The sequence below is a fragment of the Rhea americana genome, unplaced genomic scaffold (assembly GCF_003343005.1).
Source record: "Rhea americana isolate MKP2758 unplaced genomic scaffold, rheAme1 scaffold_102, whole genome shotgun sequence".
Lineage (NCBI taxonomy): Eukaryota > Metazoa > Chordata > Aves > Rheiformes > Rheidae > Rhea > Rhea americana.
Genome location: NW_028185062.1, coordinates 3,245,928 through 3,268,813, shown reverse-complemented (window position 1 = coordinate 3,268,813; position 22,886 = coordinate 3,245,928). Strand labels below are relative to the sequence as shown.

The 22,886-nt window shown below is 40.4% G+C and overlaps 1 protein-coding gene across 1 annotated transcript in view; it reads left to right on the top strand.

Annotated features, from left to right (window-relative positions):
- The window catches only part of SPTBN5 (spectrin beta, non-erythrocytic 5), a gene marked incomplete at its 5' end in the record, with an annotated part of 88,578 nt that overhangs the window by 27,282 nt on the left and 38,410 nt on the right, over positions 1 to 22,886 (top strand). The window contains 6 exon segments of the mRNA XM_085305541.1: positions 686 to 796; positions 1,968 to 2,147; positions 6,290 to 6,493; positions 7,671 to 7,820; positions 20,004 to 20,108; positions 21,057 to 21,242. Of these exon segments, the coding sequence (XP_085161667.1) occupies positions 686 to 796; positions 1,968 to 2,147; positions 6,290 to 6,493; positions 7,671 to 7,820; positions 20,004 to 20,108; positions 21,057 to 21,242 (936 nt within the window).

The window sequence follows — 22,886 nt, the reverse complement described above, 5'->3', positions numbered from 1 at the left end:
ATATTCTTCTAATTTTCACCTAAACTGACCTGAAGCAAATTTCGAACCATTTTATTCTACTGACAATGTTGTCCTCCAGCTAAAATACCTTTTCTTTTTCCTTGCTGTGCTGCCAGTACATGTCTGCATAACAGCTATATGCCCCTCAGAACCTTTATTGAGCAAAATAAATGTTTGTCTCCTCTTTTATGATGGTCTCTCAGTTGCTCTCATCTTTACAATAATCCTTCTTTGCATATGTCTCTTTTTTAACACATCTTTACTGAGCAGGTGTGAGTAAATTTGTATGTAAAGGTGGTTCACAAATAGTCCACATGCATGCCAAAGAATGGCCTGAGACTACTGATTTTTAGTGCTATTTTCAGAGCTCACCAATGGTCACTGCCATAGCTATTTAAGATAGATTCCAAGCTCAGGACCTGTAGGACTTTTTTTGCGCATTACCTAATCAAGAAAAGACGAACCTTGGTCTCTCACAGCTCAGCTGAGTAGCTCAATCACTGACACACTTACCAGTGTAAGGACATATGTGCTAGGACAGATTTTTCTGGCTTCTCCTAATCCTGCACAGGTCCTTACCTGTGCAGTATGCAGAACACTACACAAAATTACTGAAGTAGACTTCTAGTGTGTTTTGCTTGGAAACACTAAGTAACAAAGCTTGCACTGATTTCTTCCTTGCTAGGAAAAGTCCAAAAGTATTCCAGATGACATTGCTAAAGACATGAGAGGTGTTCAAACCCAGCTCCGCAACCATGTGGCCCTGGAGCATGAGCTTGTTGGGAATGAGCAACAGGTAATGAAAATTCATGATCTTTAATGGGTAGCCAAAATCCAAATTTCCAGTACAATCATAGTATTAATTTGCTGTTATATACTTACTGCTGTAAGAACCTAGAAAAGGCCAAGGTTCTTCCTCAGAGTCTTCTACTTTTTTAAGACATTTAAGGTCTGATGGAAACGATGAAATGAGTCATTTAAAACCTTTTAAAAAGGGAACATGTTATAATGAGAGTTGACTTTTGAAATGACTCACAGGAATGCCTCTGATCACTGTTTGAAGTATATGATTATACCAAGCTTTATGATGTGTTTACCTCTTTGTTCAAAGCATGCCAGGTAATTGCAAGGAAAAATCCAGAATCTGTTCTATGTGCAGAGAGATTCAATATTTATTGAACACAAAATGAACAATTGACTACAGAGGATTACAGAAGGAAGGGTGGGGGGCCGTCTGGGAATTAAAACAAGTTTAGAGGGTTTGAGATTGGACTGCGAGAAAGAAGAGAAAGGTAGGGCTTGTTATACAAACTTGTGAAAAACATCAGCTCATGAGAACAGCTGTTGCTTAGAAAGCTTCCTCTTATATAATAGATTTGGTTAGCTTAAACTACACCAATAAAATCTTTTTATCTCTTTGTTTAATAAACGTAGCATTTGAGTTAACACAGCATGCATTATATTGAGATTACTAAAGTAGTTATCCCAATACTCCTTATCAGTGGCCTAACATCTTGGCCTTATGGCAGATAAAAATTGATCCCATCAGGTGCTTGTTACTTTTCAAGGTGAAAGAGCATTGGATATGCATGAAGAGAATGTAGTGGCAATTACTGTAAACACCAGGGAGAACAAGGTATGAGTAGTTATTCTTTGCATTAGTTTTATAGTATATTCTTGTGAGGATCCCATTTTAGTAAGTGGTATGATAGAAAAAAAGAAACAAAAAATATCTGCCTGTTTGAAAAGTGCTGTTGTGATGAGCCCTGGCAAACACTGGATGTCACTGTTATTCCACAGAACTGAAATGAGGGAAGTTTTTGTTTAGCGTGGAAAAACCTAGATATGAGAATGTTACTTGAACTGTAGTGTCATGTACAGGTAACGTATCCCTTGTCATTGTTTCTGTAATGTTAGCTAGATCTTTATAACTCACTCCTACCTTCTTCTTTCCTTCCTGCGTACAGCTGCAGGAGCTGATTCTCTCTGCAGATCATGTGCTGGCCCACTGCTCCAAGAAACAGGCAGCAGACCTGAAAGGAAAGCAGCAGGCAATAGTGACAAACTGGAAGGCCCTGAAGTCTAAAGTGGAACTGCGCAAGGAACTTCTGGAACAAGCATACAAGCTTTACCAGTTTCAAGCACACGTAAGCACTTCTATCTTCTGTCCTTTGGCACACAGGGAAAGCTGCCTTCAGTGTGTGTCAATCATGGGTGGACTTCTGAGCTGCAAAGGTTGATGTGAAAAGTTGCTGGAGCTGTGTTATTCACCTAGTATTAAGTGCTTGCAGCTTTTTAGAAAGGTGTTAGAGGATAAGAATCTTCTGCCTCTTGGAGTAAGGGGAGCTTGTGTTCAATAACGTATGAGTTATTTGAGAGCTGTCAGAGGTGGTCACCCCTTTGCAGGAATAGTGGTGGATGGACCTAATTTTCAAATGTGCTGCAACTCCCACTGAGTAAGAGTAATAAAAATAGGTATCAGCTTTCTATTTATAATGGACAGAAGCTTTTCTGTCTCTCCCTCTCCCTCTTTCAAAGTTTACTYTGTATTCAGTGCATCCAGTAATCTTCAGTTAACTTACTTCATAAAATGTATTCAACACAACTCGCTGGTCTCTGTTGCGTCGTAGTAGTAACCTCTCAATTTACTTAAACACAGTGACTTACCTATATCAGCACAATATTATTAACTACAAGACATGGTAATTGTCACCAAAGAACTCAGCAGGTCATGGAAAACTAAGTGAATGACAACAGTTTCAGTGAAATCAGTTGAGTTACTCCACAGTAAATTAATGGATTATTGCTGCAAGTACTGCGGTGGCAGGTACAAAACTGAGAGAGCCCTCTTTTATGAAATGCTATATAAGATATGGGTGAGGAAGGCCAATCCATTGTGATATGAATGCTGAGTATGGTGTTCCTGTGGTTCAGGTGATCCTATGCTTTGGCTGTTCCACGTGTAACTTCGGGGTCAGTTAGAGATGCCTCCAAGATGCGGTAGTTCATGAGCTGTTTCCACGTTTTCTGGGAAGCAGAGAAGAGCCAGGGTGTGGTCCCCTGGGTGAAACATCCCATATGCTTGTTTTAGGGGTGTTACTTGGAAGCAGGACCACAACAGATCAGATGTGATGCCTTGTGTTAGCGTGAAAGGCTTCTGTGTGTTAGGGAAAGCCACTCTAAGTCTAAAGCTTTAAGTTTAGCTAAAGGTAAAAGGTGCTTGTGGCACTTTGTTTTCTGGAATTGTCTTTTTAGCTGTTAAGACTTCATTTTATGAAAAATTCTTGTGCAAGGCTGTTGAGAAGGAAATAGAATAAATTAGAATATTAATTCAGGAAAATTAGAGCAGTTCTACAAATGTAGGCGAAAGGTCCATCTGCCCAGTATCCTCTTCTGGGCAGTGATCCAAAGCAGACATCTAGGGAAGACCATAAGTACAGGGCAAGCGTCTTCTCATATGTATTCTTCTAAAATGTATTAGCTTCTGGAAATCTTCAGCTGGGGCACAGCTTCATCAAGAGACAATACTTCGACGGATTTGTCCATTCAAACACAGTCGCTGAGAATTCTTTTTGGTGTTTTTTTTTTTCCAAAATTGATGTCATATGTTTAGTTACTGAGGATATGCTGGTGGTGAGCTGCTTCTTAATTTCTGTTTTTGGGGCTGTACACGATACAAACACCCCGGTTTGAATTTTGTCTGAAATCTCTAATGCGTCCTATCTGAATGGAAAACCTATAACCATTGCTTACTCTGGAAAAATGCATCCTCTCATCTGCATTGCTAAGTTTGCAAGCAATAAACACTATATATAATGTACAAATCCATCAGTACTCGATGGAGAAGATTATATCGTCATTAAAACATTTCCTACCATCATAAAACAAAATGACAAAAGCAGGTGACTGCACTCCCAGCRACATGTCCAGGTGAAATTATGCCCCAAGCATCTCCTTTCTTTGGTGCCAGTCTGCCAACAAGAAATATTTCTAATCCTCTCATTTTAACCTCCTTTCCCAACAATAATTTTCCCAAAATGATTTGGCAAGTTCTATGACTCCATCTTTCTGCCCAGATGGGTCAAGGCAGGGTTATCACAATCTAATGGCTGTAAGAATCTCAGTGGCTCCAGGGTAGGTGAGAGCAGATTTGCTGCAGAACATCCTCTATATTGYTGAGCACAAGAGACAGCTTTGCTTACTTTCCTCTTTCAGATATGCTAAGAGATCCGCTAASTTACTTAATTTTAGGCACAGCTGCCCAGTGTATTTTTTTCATTAGTTTTTTTCACATGCAGAGCCCGYAGGGCTTTTTCATTACGCAATTCTGCACAGATTAAAAAGCAGAACAGCAATGAAATATCTTCAGATCTCTCCATGAAATGAGAATTCTGCATAATCATCTAGTGTATCTCCTTGCTTCRCATCAAGTATGATTTCACTCTGACTAAACAGCAGATCTGGTCATACCTGACAGCAGGCAGTAAGAGAAGAGGGCTCCAAATCTTCCAAGAAAGTCTGTGAAGGAATCAGAATTTCGAATTATACTTCCAAGTGTTGCTGAATTGCTCTGAAGATAGTGCTAGGATTTCCATGGCTTCAGTCTGGCCCTGCTTAGGAGTTTCTTGCAGACACATACCTGGTTTATCCTTAAATGTTGCTGGCAGTGGCAGTCCATTAACCTCTTGTTGGCTCCTAACTTGCTCCATTGCATTAAATAGCCTGATATTTATGGATTTTTTCTGGATTTTTTCCTAAGGCTTAGCTTAAGTCTCAGGGAGTCTTAGACATTTGCACTGTGCCAAGTGCAATGTCAATGTCTTCAGTGACATCCAGCTCTACRTGAATTATAGTTCTGCAAATGAAAATAATGCCAACACATGTTGGGCCCATTTAAAAGGACCGCAGCCACTAGGAAGAGTCACATAGTAGCCATGTTACCTGACTTTAAGAAAAAAGCATCTTGCTTTAAAACCTAGACCCTCAGAACCCCAAACTAGACAAGCTGAATTTTTGGTGCTTTTCTGAAAACATTTATTTCTAGAAGAATAGTTCTCTAGCCAGCTTTAAGCTGTACCAAATTTTAATAATATAGATAAAATCCATGCATAAAGTGGAACAGGCAGAAGCTATTTCCATTACGTATTTTCCTTCAGTGGGAAAAACAGCAACCATTCATCAGAGAGATTTTTTAGCTTTCTGCAGTAAAAGAGGTTTTTTTTAAACACTAGTTGCTTGTAAAACTCTTTTAAAATACAGTAGAAATCTAAAAGACCATTTACTACATCAGTTCAAACAATCCAGACACAATTAAAGTGTAACAAAACTTAATTCATCATCCCATATAATCCCCTGTGCATTCCCTTGATGTCCTATTTTTACTGAGTGACATATAAGAGGGCAACACCTATTTATTACAGATTCAAATGAGATGCCAAAAATAAGTGGGCTGGTAAAGGTGCTATAAATCAAGTGCAGAAAATGACACACAAAAAATGTCAATTTATTTTTAGTTGCCCACATTTTGTCAGCTACAAAATGAAAACAATCCTCAGGGTTTTGTTTAAGAATTTTCTTGCTAATAATTGCCTCAACTGAATGCCTCAGACATTTTCAGATGTTGTAAATCTATGTGTGTTTATTGGTTTGTCAGAGTTTGAAAGTATGTTAGCAGTACATCCTTGTTTCTTCCAGAATTGCGTTCTATGACAACCTCAGTCATACAGTTCCACAAAGCAAGAGTTAAAGCTGCATATCTGATATGCTTAATCAAATTTTCCTGACTTACAGTTACATTTTTCCACCTCTATTAATAGAGTGAACTCATTTTTCTTTCACCTGACAATTCTCACTCCTGTCTTTCACTTTAGAATGTGTATTCAGCCTGAGTTTTAAATGGACATGTGTTAGTCTAAGCTAAGGCCTTAAAAAGTAGGGTGATATACTGTTATATCCTCTGAGGAGGAATAGCTCCAGAAAGCACTTAAAAAAGGATGCATGCAAGGACAACAAATAATATTATTTTGTTTGCTGATGTGATATGACACGGTTTGTTTATAGTTATGACATTACAAAAATGTATATGATTTCTTTTAACACAGTGTATAGAAATTTCTGTCCTTCCTTAACAAATTCATAAAGGGGCTATCAGCCTTAATGAAATATTTTCCTTTTTCTCTGTGATTTTTATTAACTATTTTTCACTTGGAGGCAGTCAGGTTATGACTTTACTGTCCGATAACCCAAGCTTCAAACCTAAMCTCATTTTTCACATTTTCCTGGGTTCCAGGTGTGGGACTATTTCTCCTGGGCAGCAGAAATGATAAGGGAAATGAAAGCCAAGGAGACCATTCGGGACCTATCTACTAGCAGCCTGAGACTTAACCAGCATCAACAGCTATTAGCAGAGATTGAAGCACGAGAGGAGAAGTATAATCATGTTGTACAGCTAGGACAGTCACTCTTGCAAGATGAGAAAATGAGAACAAGAGAGGTAATTGAAACACATTTGAGTTCAAAGTCACAAATATTTAAAACTGCTTAGCACCAGTGTAACTATCATTTTGTACTGTATAACACTGTAAACATGTACATCTGTGCAAGCACTCTCATATAAGGATATGCATGATCTACATTTGCCTCAACGTATTATCTAGCTTGGTCATAGAAACATTGGCCATTTCCTMCCTCAGGAGTAGATGAGTGCTGAAGTGCCCTGAGTGCCCAGAGCAGGGCACACAAATTCTTTCACACAAATTCTTTCACGCACATTACAATACTATGTCCGCACCAGACCACACTGGACAAAGACATCTCAATCAAACAAGAAAAGATTCAAAAATATCAGAGGGTATCAGAGACTAACTGGAACATTTTCTGTACTAGTGAATTATGCTGGTGTATTTAGTTCCCCAGACATGAAAGACAGAAACCAAAATGTAAACTTACTCGAGACAAGTAGCTTCTAAAATTTTAATAGTATTATTTCTTTTCCAGGATAAGTACCCACTAGCTTATGTTACCCCTGATAATGCTATAGTATGTCTCTTGAATACCTTCCGAAAGCAGAGCGGAGTTCATATATTACTCTCCTGTCTGATCAAGATGTCTCCTGAATATTCATTAAATATTGCAATGTATACCTAAAGTAACTAGAAAATTTCTTGACTGCAAAATCCTTTGCTTGTAGAAAAACAGGCAGAAAGAAATCATTTATCATAAGAAGGTCTGTGTAATTTCAGCTTTCAAACTATGTATATTCACAAAGTCTAACATCGTAATACGTACTCACTGAGTGGCAGAATGTGCTATGCCAATACCTATAAAAGTTATCTGTCCTGTGCTGTTATGACTAACGATAAGGGAGCATTACGCTGTGATTCTAGAAGGTGCACTTGAGGAACATTTCTTTCCCTGACACTTGACCTGGGCTGCTATAAACACTGTAAGGAACATTCCTCCATTCCTGAGATGAGCCACCTCTCTGATTATCTGTCTGCCTATGTATAAGTGCTAGAACTTGTCTTGCTTTTCTCTGTTTGGTAGTTTTGGCTGAAGTGCCATTTAAGTGACTTATACCAGGCTCTACCTGATTCATTCTCCTTTCACCTAACCCTGGTCCCATGGGCTATGAAGACTAACCAGAGTTTTTCTTTGGGTATTGTGTTCAGATTCAGCAGAAACTACAGGCACTGATGGAAGAGAAGGAAAATGTATACAATGAATGGAAACAGAAGAAGGAGTGGCTGGAGAAAATACACCAAGAGCAGATGTTCTACAAAGACTGGGATCACTTGGACATGCTCCTGAACTCACAGGAAGTAGGTGCATTTATAAACTTGAAACTTGAAATAAGCAGTTAAACTCTTTAAGCAGGTAAACTCTTCCAGGCTAAAAGTGGCACTAATATTCAATTGCAACTTAAAATCCTTGGATCTGGATATAGACAAGATACTCTTACTGTCTCCAAAGTGCATAATGCAAATAATAGTAACAGAAAAAGTGTGCCAAGACCTCTCCCTGATTTGTGGGGGAAAAGGGGGAAACAAAAAGATGATCCTTGCTTCAAAGATAATTTCTTGCATATAAACATAACTGAAGAGGTCACAGATGAGCCTGCAGAGCCATAACAGAAGGGGAAGACAATGGTACAGTATTAGTCAGCATGATAAACAGAGATCTCAGAATACCACTGCCTAACTATTGACATATTGTTTCACAGGCTTCAGAGAAAAAGGAAATTGTAAACAAGAGTTCAAAGGAGGATAGGGAGATTGCTTTAGGGGACATTGCTGGGAACATCCCCAAGGCAGAGGGGGAGTAGTGTTGAGGAAATGTAGCTACAGGAAAATTRATGTTGACAGTATACAGAAACTGACTTCTCTGTTATGCAAGCAAATTGATAGCAATATGGAAAAAAACTAGGAATGAATTTGACTGTGAGGAGCAGTTGCTTCTGTTTGATGCAGTAAAGTGAGCTAGTGGAGTCATGAAGAGCGGGCTGACATCAYTAATGCAAAGAGCCTGAAGGATATTCCTTGTAGCATCATTTCACAACTCTTGAAATATATTTTCTTACCAATATTATCTTTTCTCTTTCCTGCCCTTTCCTGGAKTAATGGAAACTATTTAAAATAGTTCCTACTTGAGGTCTGACACTTGCTATCACAAATCTATGAGTGTAGAATTCAGATGTCCTTTCCAGATGYTCTGTGCAAAGTCATAGACTGACAGATTGCAGTAGCTGTGCTGAGCTTTGGCATGCTGTCCAGATTGATGGGTTGAAGGCTGCCTAACTGAACAGTTGAAGCAAAACTGCAGAAAGTTAGTACCTTAGGATTGTTTCTTATTGTGGAAAAATCATTCTTAATTCTTCCAGATGAGTAGCAGCGTGAAAGAATGACTCCAGATTTGTTTTGGACTTTGGTTCCCACAAGCGCTTTTTCACTGGCACTAAACCTTTAGGAAAAGTGACCATGAGCTGTGCTATGCAGTAATACTTAACTGTTTGGGACCTATGGGACTTTCACTTCTCGCTGACTGCAGGAAATAGATATCTTCAGAATTCCCAGAAGGTAGCTAAACTGATCTGCACCCTGAGTTTGTGTTCAAACTCAAAACCGAGAGTGTTTCTTCTAGCTTCAAATTTCTGAAGGAAAATCTTACACAGYCCTGTCAGTTAAAAATTTTAATTTGTTTCTTAATTAACATGTGGCACAAGTTGCATAATATCTTGTTCCATTCCCTACCAAGCAGTGATACATCATTGCTAAGCTTCTATATGGGTAAAATCATTGGAAAAATGTAGAATTTTGACCACTGTATTCCTTCTGTTATCATGAAATCGAGATCAGCCAACCCACAGGACACTGAATATGGCATCTGTTTTGCATTATATACCTTAGAGGTGAATATACAGCATAGCTGCTAAGGGCTTGTGTTTCTTCTTGCCATCAGTCATGACTCCTGGTCAGAAAATATTATATTGCCCTTACATGAAAGGGGTTGCACTAGCAATTCTAGTATGCCCCTGGCACATCCTGTACAGTTAAACTGCACTTCATATTACTTGTTTACTCAGCTGAATTTTCCATTGCTACATGCTGCAGTGTAGATGGCCATAAAAATGGAGGGTCTCCATCGCAGCCTGGGCAAAGTCTTTTGTTCGGAGTGGCCAGAGCTGCCACCTGCCACTACTGCAAGTCTCTCCTGCCAGAGCAAAGCCTGTGAATGAAGACAGTGACCTTGAGGAGTGCGAGGGACARTTCTGTTCTCAGAATCTTTCTCTACATGACTTCCAAGGTGTCTGGTACCCTCTTGTTTTTATTTGTGTGCGTTAAGTATTCACAAGACTGAAAAGCAGATTGTGGATACTTGGCAGTCCCTCACAGCACCCTCTTGCACAGATGCTGTCTCACGGTCATGAAGAATTATACATATAAAAAATTATAATTATGTGCTCACAGAGTTTGTTTTATAAAAAAGAAAAGCAGGTCATTGGGGTGTGCACCGTATCAACAAATATCTAATAATGAAATCAGTGACCACATATCTATCTGAGATTCATCAGAGAGATTGCAAAACACTATAGATTTCCAGGTTCATAATACGGAAAGCACAATCAGCTATATGTCTCCTTCTTTGCTGTCACAGTTACTACCACCACCCACCTATCGTTATGCCTAGAAGAGACCATTATGGATTAGTTCTCAATTTTAATCTAGGAAATGTATGGGAAGAGGAGATACTGAATTTGTTCATAGCCAAAGATAAAAGAAAATTGATCCTCAACGAGCTGTGAGCTCTCAGAAGGAGTTTGGACTCTCACTATTCCTCCAGTTAGCACAGTATTGCAACCAGCTTTTACTCATTTTCCTTTATCATGATGACTCACTCCTGTGATGTCCATTCTGGTCATCTTGGTTTTAACCTACAGTTGACACTGAACTAAAATGCCATGAAGAAAAGGCAGCTGCCCAGAGACATCAGCTTGCCTCGTCGCTGAAGAGCATTGGTGAAAGCACATCTCAAATGTATTTCACAAATACCACTGCTCCTTGCTTATTTTAAATCACATTTTTGCTGTCTTTATGTTGCTTTTACTGAGTTGGAACCTGGCTGAGTTGGAGATCACCTCACTGTCCCATGCCATCTGTTTAAGTCCACAATGAGTATAAACATGGAGAGGTGCAGGCTTGCACTGTCACAAGGCTGAAAAGCCGGACTGAGTCAGAGACTGAATGTGTTTGCATCCAAATTAAGTTATACCTTAAAGGAACTTACAGAGTAGCAGCAACAAAGAAAGCCAGTCATTGCAAGGAGAGGTATATTTACTGCTGTTAATGGAGGAACAGAAATGAATTACCTTTTCCTGGACTCCACTCCTTCCTTAATATGCAATGCATCAGCCTGGCTGTGAATAGAAACACCAACACTGTTCTGACTCCTCTGCAGCCAGAACTCCTGTACTGTGGAATATCCCACGTTGCTTTCATTCTCTCGTCTCTGTGGGATAGTTCTTCACAGGGGCTTTTCCAACACAGCAGGACTCCCACCTGAATGAGGGAGAAACAGCAAGGAGTGCAAAGCTGTCATTTGCAGCAGGCACCATCTGCCTTATAGGTCGGTGATTATAATCTGACAACAAATTGAGGGACCCTATTCCCAATTTGTACTTTATTTCTCTGCATTTCAAGAACAAGTGGAAGAGGAATCTGTTGCTTTTTGATGGATCTCTGTTACTACTATATGAGTTAAAGTGTGGCTGCATAGTGACCCAGACCCTGCTCCCCAGGAAGACTTGCAAGAGGGCAGGAAAGCAGTCCTTTCAAATGGACTTTTTGGGAAAAGTATTCAGCCCAGATGTCAATTGAAGACTTCCAAACCACTCTTCCAATGGGAATTTTGTCATTTTTTGCCTTCAGAATGGACAGAAGCAAATATGCATTCACAAAGGTTACCGTCAGGCAGACAAATATAAGCAATCTCTCCACTCCTGTGTTTCTTCTGACTTTTGTGTTTAGGGCCAATGTTCAGTCATGTGCATTTCACAGTTGCATAACTGCAAAATATGTGTGTAGGAAAGCAGCTTCTATCATCCCATCATTATCAGGTCCTATTTATCCAGAACAAACTTCTTATGTCTTTAAGCAAGTCTCTCCCAGCAGCAAGAAGCAGGGGAAGGAGCGAGGTAACACGGGCTTGTTTTAAACTAAGAACTGCTACTAAGAGCTGCTCTCTTATTCGTTCTCTGTGCCAGTGTGACAGGTTTGACTTCATGCCAGCATCTTATATTACATCCAAGTTACTTAAACCTTCGAAGGATTTCTGCAGAATTTAGTCTAGGATTGTTCTATGCTAAAGAAAATAGAACACATGTGGAGAAAATTAGGCAAATATCTATCTTTTTTATTTTTTTATTATGAATTCTGTTGTGCCATTGCATGAAACTGTTGTAGGAAACTCTCTAAGACCTACAAACTGAGATCCTGCCATTCGGAGKGCTGACAAGCAACAGCTGAAAGAGTGAAGGAAGAAAAAAAAAATCAGTTTTGTTTTGAGCAGAAGCAGCAGCCTGTACGCTGCTCCATTCTAACCTTTTCACAGCAACAGATGCATTGCTCAGGTTAGCTCTTTCATTTCTTTCCACAGATGAAATAACAGCAAGTTCACGGGCTGTCTCTGGCAAGCATTTTTGGCTCCCTCCTCCTCTGTCTGCAGTCTCACTGTCAGAGGACTCAGGGAGCAGAGCCTCATGCTCTGTAATTTATCTTTCTGCCCATCCCGCTCTAATATCACTTTGCAGAGTTGATAGGCGGTGGTGGCAGTGGCAGTCCTAGAAGAGCTATGCTTTTTATTTTGAATTTGTTTTTTTTAATTTTTTTTTCCTGAAGAATGTTTATTAACCTCTTGTTCCTTTGCTGCAGAGGAATAATGGAAAWTTCCAGTGCCAAAGGAAAAAGGATTAGGCATTGGTTTTAAAAACAGGAGGAAAGGCAAGCTTTTGTGGCTTTGATTTTGTACCGTTTAGGACTAAGCTGCAGCATGTCATGCAGGGGCTATCGCAGCAAAATTTCATCTGCACCCATCTATGTCTCTAYGGTGGAAGTGATGCTGTCTTCCAGCAGAATGACCCCACCTCCTCCTTTTGAATCTGCTGTGCGGGACAGGCTTTTCCAAAAGATGCCAGTGTCGACGTGGTGTCTTCCCACTGGTCAAGCAGTTGCGGAGATCACTCCAGGAAATGCCAGCTCACCACTGAACMGTATGTCTTCTGGGGCTTACTGCACAAGGCTGGATGTTGTCCTGGCACATAGAGACAGGAGAAAAGCTTCTGGGAACACTAATCATTGTGTCAAGCCTTCTGATGTGACATCAACGTGCTCCAGTCCTCCTAGAGACACTCAGGGGAGTGGATATGTGGAGTCTGGCACTTGGTCAACACCTGCATCTTATAAGCAACATTCAGAAAGAGATAAAAATGGTCCCTTGAAGCTTGCCATATCTTTGCCCTCTGATGTTCTTTCCTACAAAGCTCCGCCAAGCTGGACATCACGCCTAGACATTGATCTGTCTGCAATGCCAGCTGTTTCAACAGTCTGCAGCAGAAGTCTGCGGGGTCCTCTAGCACCTTGTGATTCTGTCCCATCACAACAAGGCTATAGCCGGTGCAATGTCCAAATGCCAGACCTCCATGCTTCAATGAAGCTTTATATTTCAACTTGCAGCTTGACAGTAAAGCCTTTTCGAGCAGATTCCCATGGAAAAAGTCATGCTCATTCAAGTCTGTTCATGCCACAACTRGGAAAGGTGTCTGAAAGTCCTGCAGGTCTTCCAATGGGATCATGGAAACCACAATCASGCTTCTCTTCAGATGGGTCTCCATCCCTTCAAATCACAAGATTTCATATGACTTCTTCTGCCAAATGTCCTGGACTTCCCCAGCAGACTGTATCCAGAGAGATATGGCTGTCCCCCACTGTCTTGACTGGAAGAGAAAATTCAGCTAGTGGGAATGAGGTCATGAGCAAGGATTTAAATCCAGAGCTGCTTGTCTTTCAGAACCACCGTTCACCTAGGATAGAGTCTAGGACGTCTCCGTGCGATGGGCTAACAGATGCTCACCACAAGGTTTCCAAAATCACCCTGATACTTGCCACTCCTTGGACTACAATGCCTATCCAAGTGGTAAGAGAATTTACGAGAAGCCCAAGTCCAACAATCTTTATCAAAACACATGATTCAGATATAGCTGGTCCACCCCTTCGCCCTGTGGGAATTGGCACTGGCCTCTCTCTGTCAGTGAATCCAGTCTGCTGCTCAGGACTGCTTTCTACCCAACAGCAGTGGACAACATCTAGTCTGAGGCCTTCCCAGGAAGCATGCGCTGTGGAAGGTGTATGCCCTGATGACCTTTTGACAAAGATACCAGCTCACACCACATCTTCAACTCACAGAGCCAGTGAGAAGGCATGGTGTCCATCTATTGCTGTCAACATTGCCTCTTTTGGATCTGGAAGGAAAGTGGTGAAGGTTTCCATTCCATTCTAGGAACAATCACAAATGAGATTTTTAAGTTGTGTTAATCAAGCCCTGTGGATTCCTTCTTGTAATCTTTCTGCTGTGTCCCGCCTACCTGGGGATGACATAGAGGACAATCAGAAAGCTACTTTTGTTCTGCTGTCACCAAGGCTGCAGTTACCACTTCATCCATCCTAAATGAAGCTGAGTGCTCTGATCTGATCCAGTAAAGCGCGTGACTCATTTTAAGCATTTGGGTAGTCCTGTTGACCAACAGGACTTAATGCTAAGCATGTACTTAAATGTTTCTCATAACTGGGCCATAGTGCTCAGCGCTTAAAGGTTCAAGACTTTAGAACCAAGGACTGTTTTTCCTCTTTGCTAATCAGCCTGGGACCCAGGACAAATCCCAAGTGGAATTTTTCTTGGATTTTTGTGTTTCACTGTTTCCATTTGCTCATTTGTCAGATTGTGCTGTATTTCTAAATGGTTAATTCCTGTTTTTGTAACTTTCAAAAACAGGGATTACTTTTAAAAGCCAAAATACTTAAGGGTGTAGAAAGAATTCTTTTCTTTTTCCGTAGGAAAAGAGAGAGACCACCCTTTCCTAAGGGAAAAGAAGGGAATTTAGTCTCCATAGCTTGTCAAATTTGGACATTTCAGCAACGTTTCTAGCAGAGAAACTAAAGGAAGTTAAAGAGGAATTTAATCTGCCTTCAGACAAATGTTTCATAAGTAAATATTTAATGATGGTTTGTAAAGGCATAGGATTCTGGTTTCATACCTGCCACTCACAGGTTAGGCGTAGATATTGGGAATTTTGAGGATGGAGAGGATACATGCGAGGAAGAGATTGTAGCAGTTCTGGAAAAAGAAATACTGGCTGCTATCTATGTGTTTCCCATATATATTTGCAGTCAGTGGTCCATATCAGATAATTATATCCTTATGTAGAAGAGAGAGCATGCAGTGGGAGGAGGGAAGAAAATTTTTAAAGGTAACATAAGAATTCCTCAACCATACTGTGAGATGCTTTGCAAACAGCCTAGTGTGTTTTATTCCACCTATAACAGGGTACAATATTGTAACCATAAGCTTTACTGACATGAAGAATAGTACAGTGATATTGTAAACTATATATAATCATAGTATTAAGTCCAATCATTTAATTTGCTAAAAAATTTTTTTTTTTACTTTTTTTTTTTTTTTTTTTAAATAAAAATTTTTTTTTTTTTTTAAAATAAAAAATATTTTTTTTTTTTTTTTGTTTTTTTTTTGTATTTACGTTTATCAGAAAAAGGTCAAATCAAACCTTGTTCTTATTACAGTCTATCTGGGCAGAGAATTTGGACTCAACTGCATGCTTTAAGCAAAGGCATTTTAAATCTGGAAGTAATTGACTTTTTCTGGGCTTTGGTACGTGCTTAGCACTGAAAGATTTTCCCTGAAGTTCCAACAATCTCAGCAGCATGCCCAGGACAGGCAGTGGGGGGCAAAATATGTGGAGCTTGTAACACTGAAGAACAGAAGCTGGAGAAGAGAGTGGATTCACACAAATACTTAAAATTGTTTTTCTTCTAGAGAAATAAAAACGACACTTCTCGGAAGACAAGCCATCTYGGRGCTATGTTAGCTTCCAGACTGTCTRTATAAATACAAAGTTGTGGCATCCAGAGAACATAGCTATCCTAATGACTAAAATTTTTCATTCAGTGTTTCTGTAATAGCTAGAGCTGCCCTGTACTGTCACATAAGTGTGTATATAGCATTGTTTTAGTTAAAATGAACATTTGTTTTGAGATGGAGTTTTTATTAATTCTACATTAACTCTAATGTAAGAGATCTTACCATAATGACAGCATAGCTGAGTGTACGCAGTGAGCTCAGAAATAGTGAAAAACTTCATTTGAAGTAGAGGCTGAACCACTGCTTGTTTCTGCGCTTGCATTTTTAGTAACTCGCTTATTTGTTACACGTTCCATTTCAAACAGGGCCAAGWTCATTTTGTGGTTTTAAGTGTCTTTGCAAGTCTTCATTTAAGAATGAGTGCATTGTACAGTGAGTGGTTGAAGCTGCAGTGCTTTTGTGGCTGAAAATTAAATTCCTGATGATGGGCCATGATTCATAACAGAAACAAACTTGAAAGAGATTTTATACCTGCCATGTGCCGTAGGAAACTCTAGTAGGTTACCTGAGGAGACCTGTGCAGTGCTTTGTATTTGACATTAACACATCACGTTCAAAGTAGGAGTTCGGGGGACCTCTTTGAGGCCCTCCTCTACGCCAGAAAAATGATGTTATTGGCCAGTGGCCAACATCACAGAGTGGGAGCCAGTTTCCATACTGCTTTCGAACTGGTGTAACGAATGCTTCAGTGAAAAAATGTTGCAGTTCTGATTCTAGCAATTGCTGTAATAAGATTTCTGTTTAAAAGCAGAATGGAAAGGGGGCCCCGTTAGTGCTACTGGGACTGCTTTCCTCCTAGTGTGTTGCCATAGCCACTGCTGTAATGTATGCAGTTTGTGCACCAGTTTTCTTTTCCAGTATTAAAACCTGGATCTCAGGAGTATTAACCTTGCAMGGGCTTCTACTTGGAGGGCCTGGTCTAAAGCTTTCAGAAGAACTTTTTCCACTGTGRTAGCAGCTCTGGGATGGGGCTCTGAATGTTCAGTATTATTTGTGGACAGTGATTTTCAGTAAGAACAAGGCACTGAGTGCTCCAGTGGCAGCTGAGTGTGACTCACTGTCCCACACCCCTGCTCTCAGATGTCTCCATTCATTTTTTTTTCAGAGAAAATAACCATCTTTTCCAGTAGATGTCCTTTGCCTTTTTCTTTCACCACAGATGTGGGAGCAGGAAAACTAAGGGTTGACCATTTCTTCATGTACCGTAGAATTTGCAGTTTCATTGCTAACAGTTCCTGAGAAAATGGTCCTGGAGTGGTATGTGGAAAATTATGGGAATTTTCTGTTTCTCAGGTAAATCTCTTTTTTTGGTCAGACAGAGATAGTAGATGATCCACAGTACACAAYGAAGAAAGTCTAATGCCTTTAAAGCAGCTTTTCTAACACAAGCATAGAGACACAGTATGTGGCTGTGCACTCACTCGAGTATATTCAGGCCAACAACATTTTATCTCAGTGTTAGTAGCAACAGTGTTAAATATAAATGGCATAATACAGCAGTACAGTAGACAGACCTACAGCCCACAAGTATGGAGTTTTTCCTTCAYTAGAGAAAACCAAACCAAAAAACGCTCCCCCAAATTGTCCATCTTAATTCCATACCCTTAATGAGTAGGATAGATCAAAGAAGTAAAGGTTGAATGAYAGGACATCTGCATTCCAGTGGCAATTGTATGTAATATTAAATAGGCTTTAATGATAATGTATTTCTTTACGCATCCTGATGATTAATGGACTAGATTTATTAAAARCTTAGGTCTGCTGTACAGTGGTCTTCCCTTCTCCTTGACAGTGATTACAGTGATGGCACTTACTCATTTCTCTTCCAGTGCTCATCATGGATTATTCTAGTGCAATTTGAACATCTGAACTGGGCATGGTATTCTGTGCATTCTTCTGTATGTGCAAAATATTCCTCTCATACCAACTTACAAAAAGGAACCAGAATGTCAGGCTAGGTATGGCTGTCAGTCCTCTTAGCCAGTGGTGATCAAGGAGACAGGGCAAGGTAACGCATGAGGTCTGGGGTCCACGCAGGAGGACCAGTCAGTGTGTTAGGACAACAGGAGAAGAGCTGGGCACAGGCCTCCCTTTGACACAGCTCAGGCAGGGCTGGGGCTGAGCCTCAGTAGAGGTCCCAGGCCCATGGGCAGGGGCAGGGGGACTGGCCAGCAGGCTGCCAGGGCTGCCAAGGCCCGTTGTTGCACTTGGGCCCCGACAGGTAGGTGTGCATCCTGCTGCACATACGAAATATCAGGTATACCTCTCCTTTAGAAGATGCTATGTGGAGCTAAAAAGTCATCTAATACTTCTGTCCAGACAGCTAGTGTCATCACTGGTTTTCTAAAGCAGCAGCAGAGGAACATCTTTTCCCTCCTATAAAAAACACCCTGTCAGACTGCTACAGAGTSAGAATGATTTGCAAAGAGAGATCTCTCTAGATACTATTAATTTTCCTGTGTACCTRTATGTCTCTGAGGCACAGATTTACCTGTATCTTTTATCAGGCTTCTGCTRGAAATACTGTCCTTTTTGTTATTTCACTGATTCTATTGTTTCTTTCTCCACCTCTTAATTCTCTCACACTATACAGCTAATCTCGATTTTTCACTTCTGTCTCTGCTAATTGCACTTTGCCTAGATAGAGTTACTGGTTTGAATTTCTCATCCTCACTGAAACACAATTCCATTAGCTCACAAAATGAATTACACAGTGCGACGGCCCAGCCAGCAAGTGCAGTCCCGTGTAGCAGCCAGAGCTCCAGAAGTCTGTCCATCCGTATTTGCTCTGCTGTGAGCCATGTCTGCAGCTAGGTCTTGCTCATGCCACAATTACTGTTTTTGTCTTGCCGTTGTTCCCTCACTACATAGGAAAACAAACCTGCGGGAGATTATATACACTGGAAAAGAATAAATTGCTGTTGGCCTGCAGAAAAGCTTATTTTTTGTTGAGAGTACATTACTACATTCTTTATTATTTTATATTTGGTTAAACATTGATTAGTAACAGAATGCATGGGAGAAGTAATYGTGCAACCAGTTCTCTTAAAATCAGGAAAGTGAGCAACAAACAGTATGATGTCTTAGAGGTGCACATGGATTAGTTAGCRAATATCTTGGCAGTGTTAAAAGTGAGTAGTGCAGAGGACCGTTCCCTTAAAACTACCCTCGATGTTTTTGGCTGAGGTCTTCCTGAATCAGAGATTGRTGAGAGTACAGTAAATAAAATTAATGCAAGCATGTTAGAAATATGGCCTGAAAAAATAAAACAGATGTTATGCACTCTGTATGGGTGCAAGTTCTGACATTCTTCAAGAATAATCAGCTGCATAAATACAGGATGGGAATAAGCTGGTCTGACAGCAGTTCTTCAGAAAAAGTTCTGGAAGCTTATAGTAGATTGCAAGATGGATGTAAGTCAGTGAGTCCATCGTATTGTGTAAAAGATAAGCACAACATACACAGATGCRTGAGGAAGATTATGACTTGAAAGTCGCCAGAAGTAATCTCTGTGCTGCCTTCTGTTGGAGAGCCTCAGCTGGCGTATTGCAGCAAGTTCTAAGAACCCTGCCTGAAAACACAYGGAAATGGAGAAAACCCAGAGGAGAAAAATGAGAATAATCAGAGGTCAAGAAGACACAGCCTATGTGGAATAATTGACCAGGTCAGGGTAGTTTCGCTGAGTGAAGGTTGAACTTTCACTTTGAAAATAGTTTACAAATGTATCTAAAGCTGCAGCAAATGTAAAAGGAATTAYCTCCTTTCGGTGGTGAAGAGGGCATTATGTAATGGAGTGAAGTGTTAGYTATGTATTTTCTAATTAGATATTTGGAAAAATCTTCCTAATGGTAAACGTAATGAAGCACAGGAATAAAYTGCCTGCGGAGGCTGCAAAGCCTCTGTTATTGGAAGTCCATTGAGAAGAAGCCATTCAGACATCTGTCAGGCACGACAGTGTTATCTTGCTTTGAAATACAAGGATGTTTTAGAGGACCTCTGGAATTCACCGTCTGCCTYGTGATTTAGGGATTATGATAAGCARTGATGSGAYGCTTTTCTTGGCAGGATCTGCTAATGCAGCTTATTCTTGCTAAAGACCTTGGAGCTCTATCATTTTGTTTCCAATTTCAACTTCCAATTTCAATTTCCTTCTCTTCTCCTTTTTTTTTCTTTCTGCAAGCATCATCCCTCCAGTGTACCCCCAACTGTAGAGTTACTATCTCTCCTCACACTTGTGAATCAGGTTTATGCAATAATTAATCCACTTAAAAAAAATCAACCTTTTTTTTTTTTGGTAGATATATTTGAAAAGCAGTGACCTTGGAAGCACTGTAGATGAAGTGGAGCAACTGATTAGGAAACATGAGGCTTTTGAGAAACTTCTGGCTTCACAAGATGAGAAGGTACAAAAAAAATCCAACAAATATTCTGCCAATCCAAGAGCTGGAAGGATTTTTTTTTTTTTTAATATGGCAACAATATAAACTGCTGACAGRTCTGATATGCTTGAACCAGAGAGAGACTGGGAAAGCTTAATGAAATAAGAGGCAGAGAATTAGAGAAAAGTTTTAAACATTTGCTGCCCAATTCCTGGTATATTRTCTTGCAGTAGACAGGCAAACCTCTCAGTAAGTCAAATAAATACTGTGACTTACCAGAAGAAACATTAAATGTAAGCCATATTTTGTGTCATGTATACCAAAGACTCTGCTTCTTTCATAGAAACACAATGTCTTTTAGAGTAAGTAAAGTACAATACATCAGAGGGGAAGGTTTATCTAACTATTTAAATATATATTTTATATATAATGTCTGTACCAAACTGGCTAGTATCGTTGCACTTGTGATAGAGGCTTGATGGCTCACCAGTATGTAAAGGAGCCCACCTACCTGTTGGCTACTGTTTTAATTCACCCAGGCTAGATTTAAACTCTCACACCTGGGGCTACGCCTGGGATCCCAAAGGGGAATGGGCTTCCAGCTACCTCCCAATGCCTGACTTCCACAAAGCTTTCCCCCTTCGTTCTGTTTTTTATGAGAGCTCAGGGATAGCCAGGCTTATTCTATGACTCCTTACTCTGGATGATCAAAAGGGTCAGGACTCCTGCAGCTGAAACTTTAATTCATCTAAGTACCTGGGATGCACTACAGAGGCAAATGAAAAGGCAGTCCTAAATGTGGCATAGTACAGAGAGAAGGGATGGTGGCAATGCCGGGTAACATATCCCTGCCATTCTTAGATCCTTCTAGCAAAATAGATAATCTTTTAGGTATGGATAAGAGCCTGTTTTGCTGGGTTTTTTACTCCACTTGAAAGCACAAAGGTGACTGTGGATTTGTTGCCTCCTCAGATGATATCTCTTCAAGAACAGGCAAGCAAGCTAGAGAAGGTTGGTGGACTGGAAGGGTTACAGATCCAGCACAAACTGAACGCCATCCTCGAGAGGAAGCACCAGATCAAGGATCTATCCCAGAGCAGGCGGGAGAAGCTGCAAACTGCCCTTCTTCTGGCATTTTTCTACCAGAACCTGGCAGAGGTGAGAGGGGTGTAGATTGGGAAGGGGGTGGAAGGCTGGGGAGCTGCCTACCCTGGCTGCATGAGGTGCTTGCCCTTGCCAGAGACTAGGTGACTTGATAATCTACTCAGATATGGCAACTCCTGTACTGCTACGCTCCCCCAAGGGGTAAGTGCTCCAATGCCACTGCTGTTGCTATACCCCATCATCATGTCATTGTGCCCGTTGCAGCCACTTTACACATCAGGAACTCTGCTAAAGTAAAACAAACGAAAAAATAACCGCCTCCCTTGGTGGGAAAAAGTGGTATTTCGAACTGGGGGGATACAAAGTGTAAAGGAATATGGAGGAGGCCACCAAGCTTTACTAGAGAGTGTTTGCTGAAGACCTCAAAGCCAGTGCTCTAACAGCTCTTCTGTAGACTGGCCTCTGTAGAACATGCTAGTCTCTGTTTGTCTCTCCAATTTTGGTCTTAGTCCTGTAAGTATGTAGCTCTGCTGCTGGTATAACTGTTGGAAAAACATACTGGGTCAGTTTTTCAAAGGGCAGCACAATGTATGTGACTGAAAAATGTGTTAGCATCCAGTGTGCTGGCATAAACAACAGGCATGCAGGCTCTGTGAGACATTTTTAAACCTTCTTATTGGTCTGAACACACCCCCTCTCCTGTCCTTGAAATGTCCCCCACAGTTGAAAGAAAAACTGCAGGTGCTTGGTCACCTCCTAGTCCATGCAAAGGACATATATCCTGACACAGGTCTAATTAGGATTGTCACCAAAGGCAAACAAATACTGGTAATACAGCTGTTACTGACAACCAAATTTTTTAAAAGAGAGTAATCTAAAGAATAAGCAGCTTCTAAAATTCCATTTATAGGATGATATATGTAAAACTCATCTAAAAGTAATCAAATGTTTAAATACCCTCTTCTTTGGCTACATTAATGAGCCAGAGCTGCACTGTTTTTTAAATAGATCGTACCAGGAATTTTTTACACAGTCAAATATTGTCCCATATTATGTAGCCATACTTTTCCTGTCACTGGAAAGCCACTTCACAGCCAGTCCGCCTTGTAGACTGGCTGAGGAAGCAAATGGACTGAATGATGCATTGCACAGTGCAAATATTTTTGAAAGAGCAATGTACCTCTGATGGAAAGGTCACAGGGCTGCAAATACCCTCTCTGCCAGGGAAGCTGTCAGGGATCTCCTGGGCATACAATCAAATCATTAGCTAGGAATATTTTTGCATCTCCTCCCATCTCTCTGTAATTGTCAAGTCGGTGCTTGGGATGGGATCCCCCTTCATTCTGTTTTTCTGAACTGCATATATATAGCTCAGGATCTGGCCCGCTATGTTAAGTAATGTTTCTCTTTTCTCAGCTAACATTCTCCACTTCCACTCAGCCAAGAAAGAGTCCTCTAGAGAGTTTTTGCTCTTCAACTAGCTGCTCATTTACCTAGCCAATCTAAATTCATTGCCTACCACTGTAGGATGTGAGTGCCACAAAGAAATTCAAAAAATWCTGTTACAGTGATACCTCTCTTCCTCTTTGGAGGGTAGCATGGAATGTTTAATTTCATTTTAATGATGTTCTGGGTGTATAAAAGTTCTTATATGAAAATAGTTCCCAAAGGAAAGTTAAATTGCAGAGATTAGTTTTG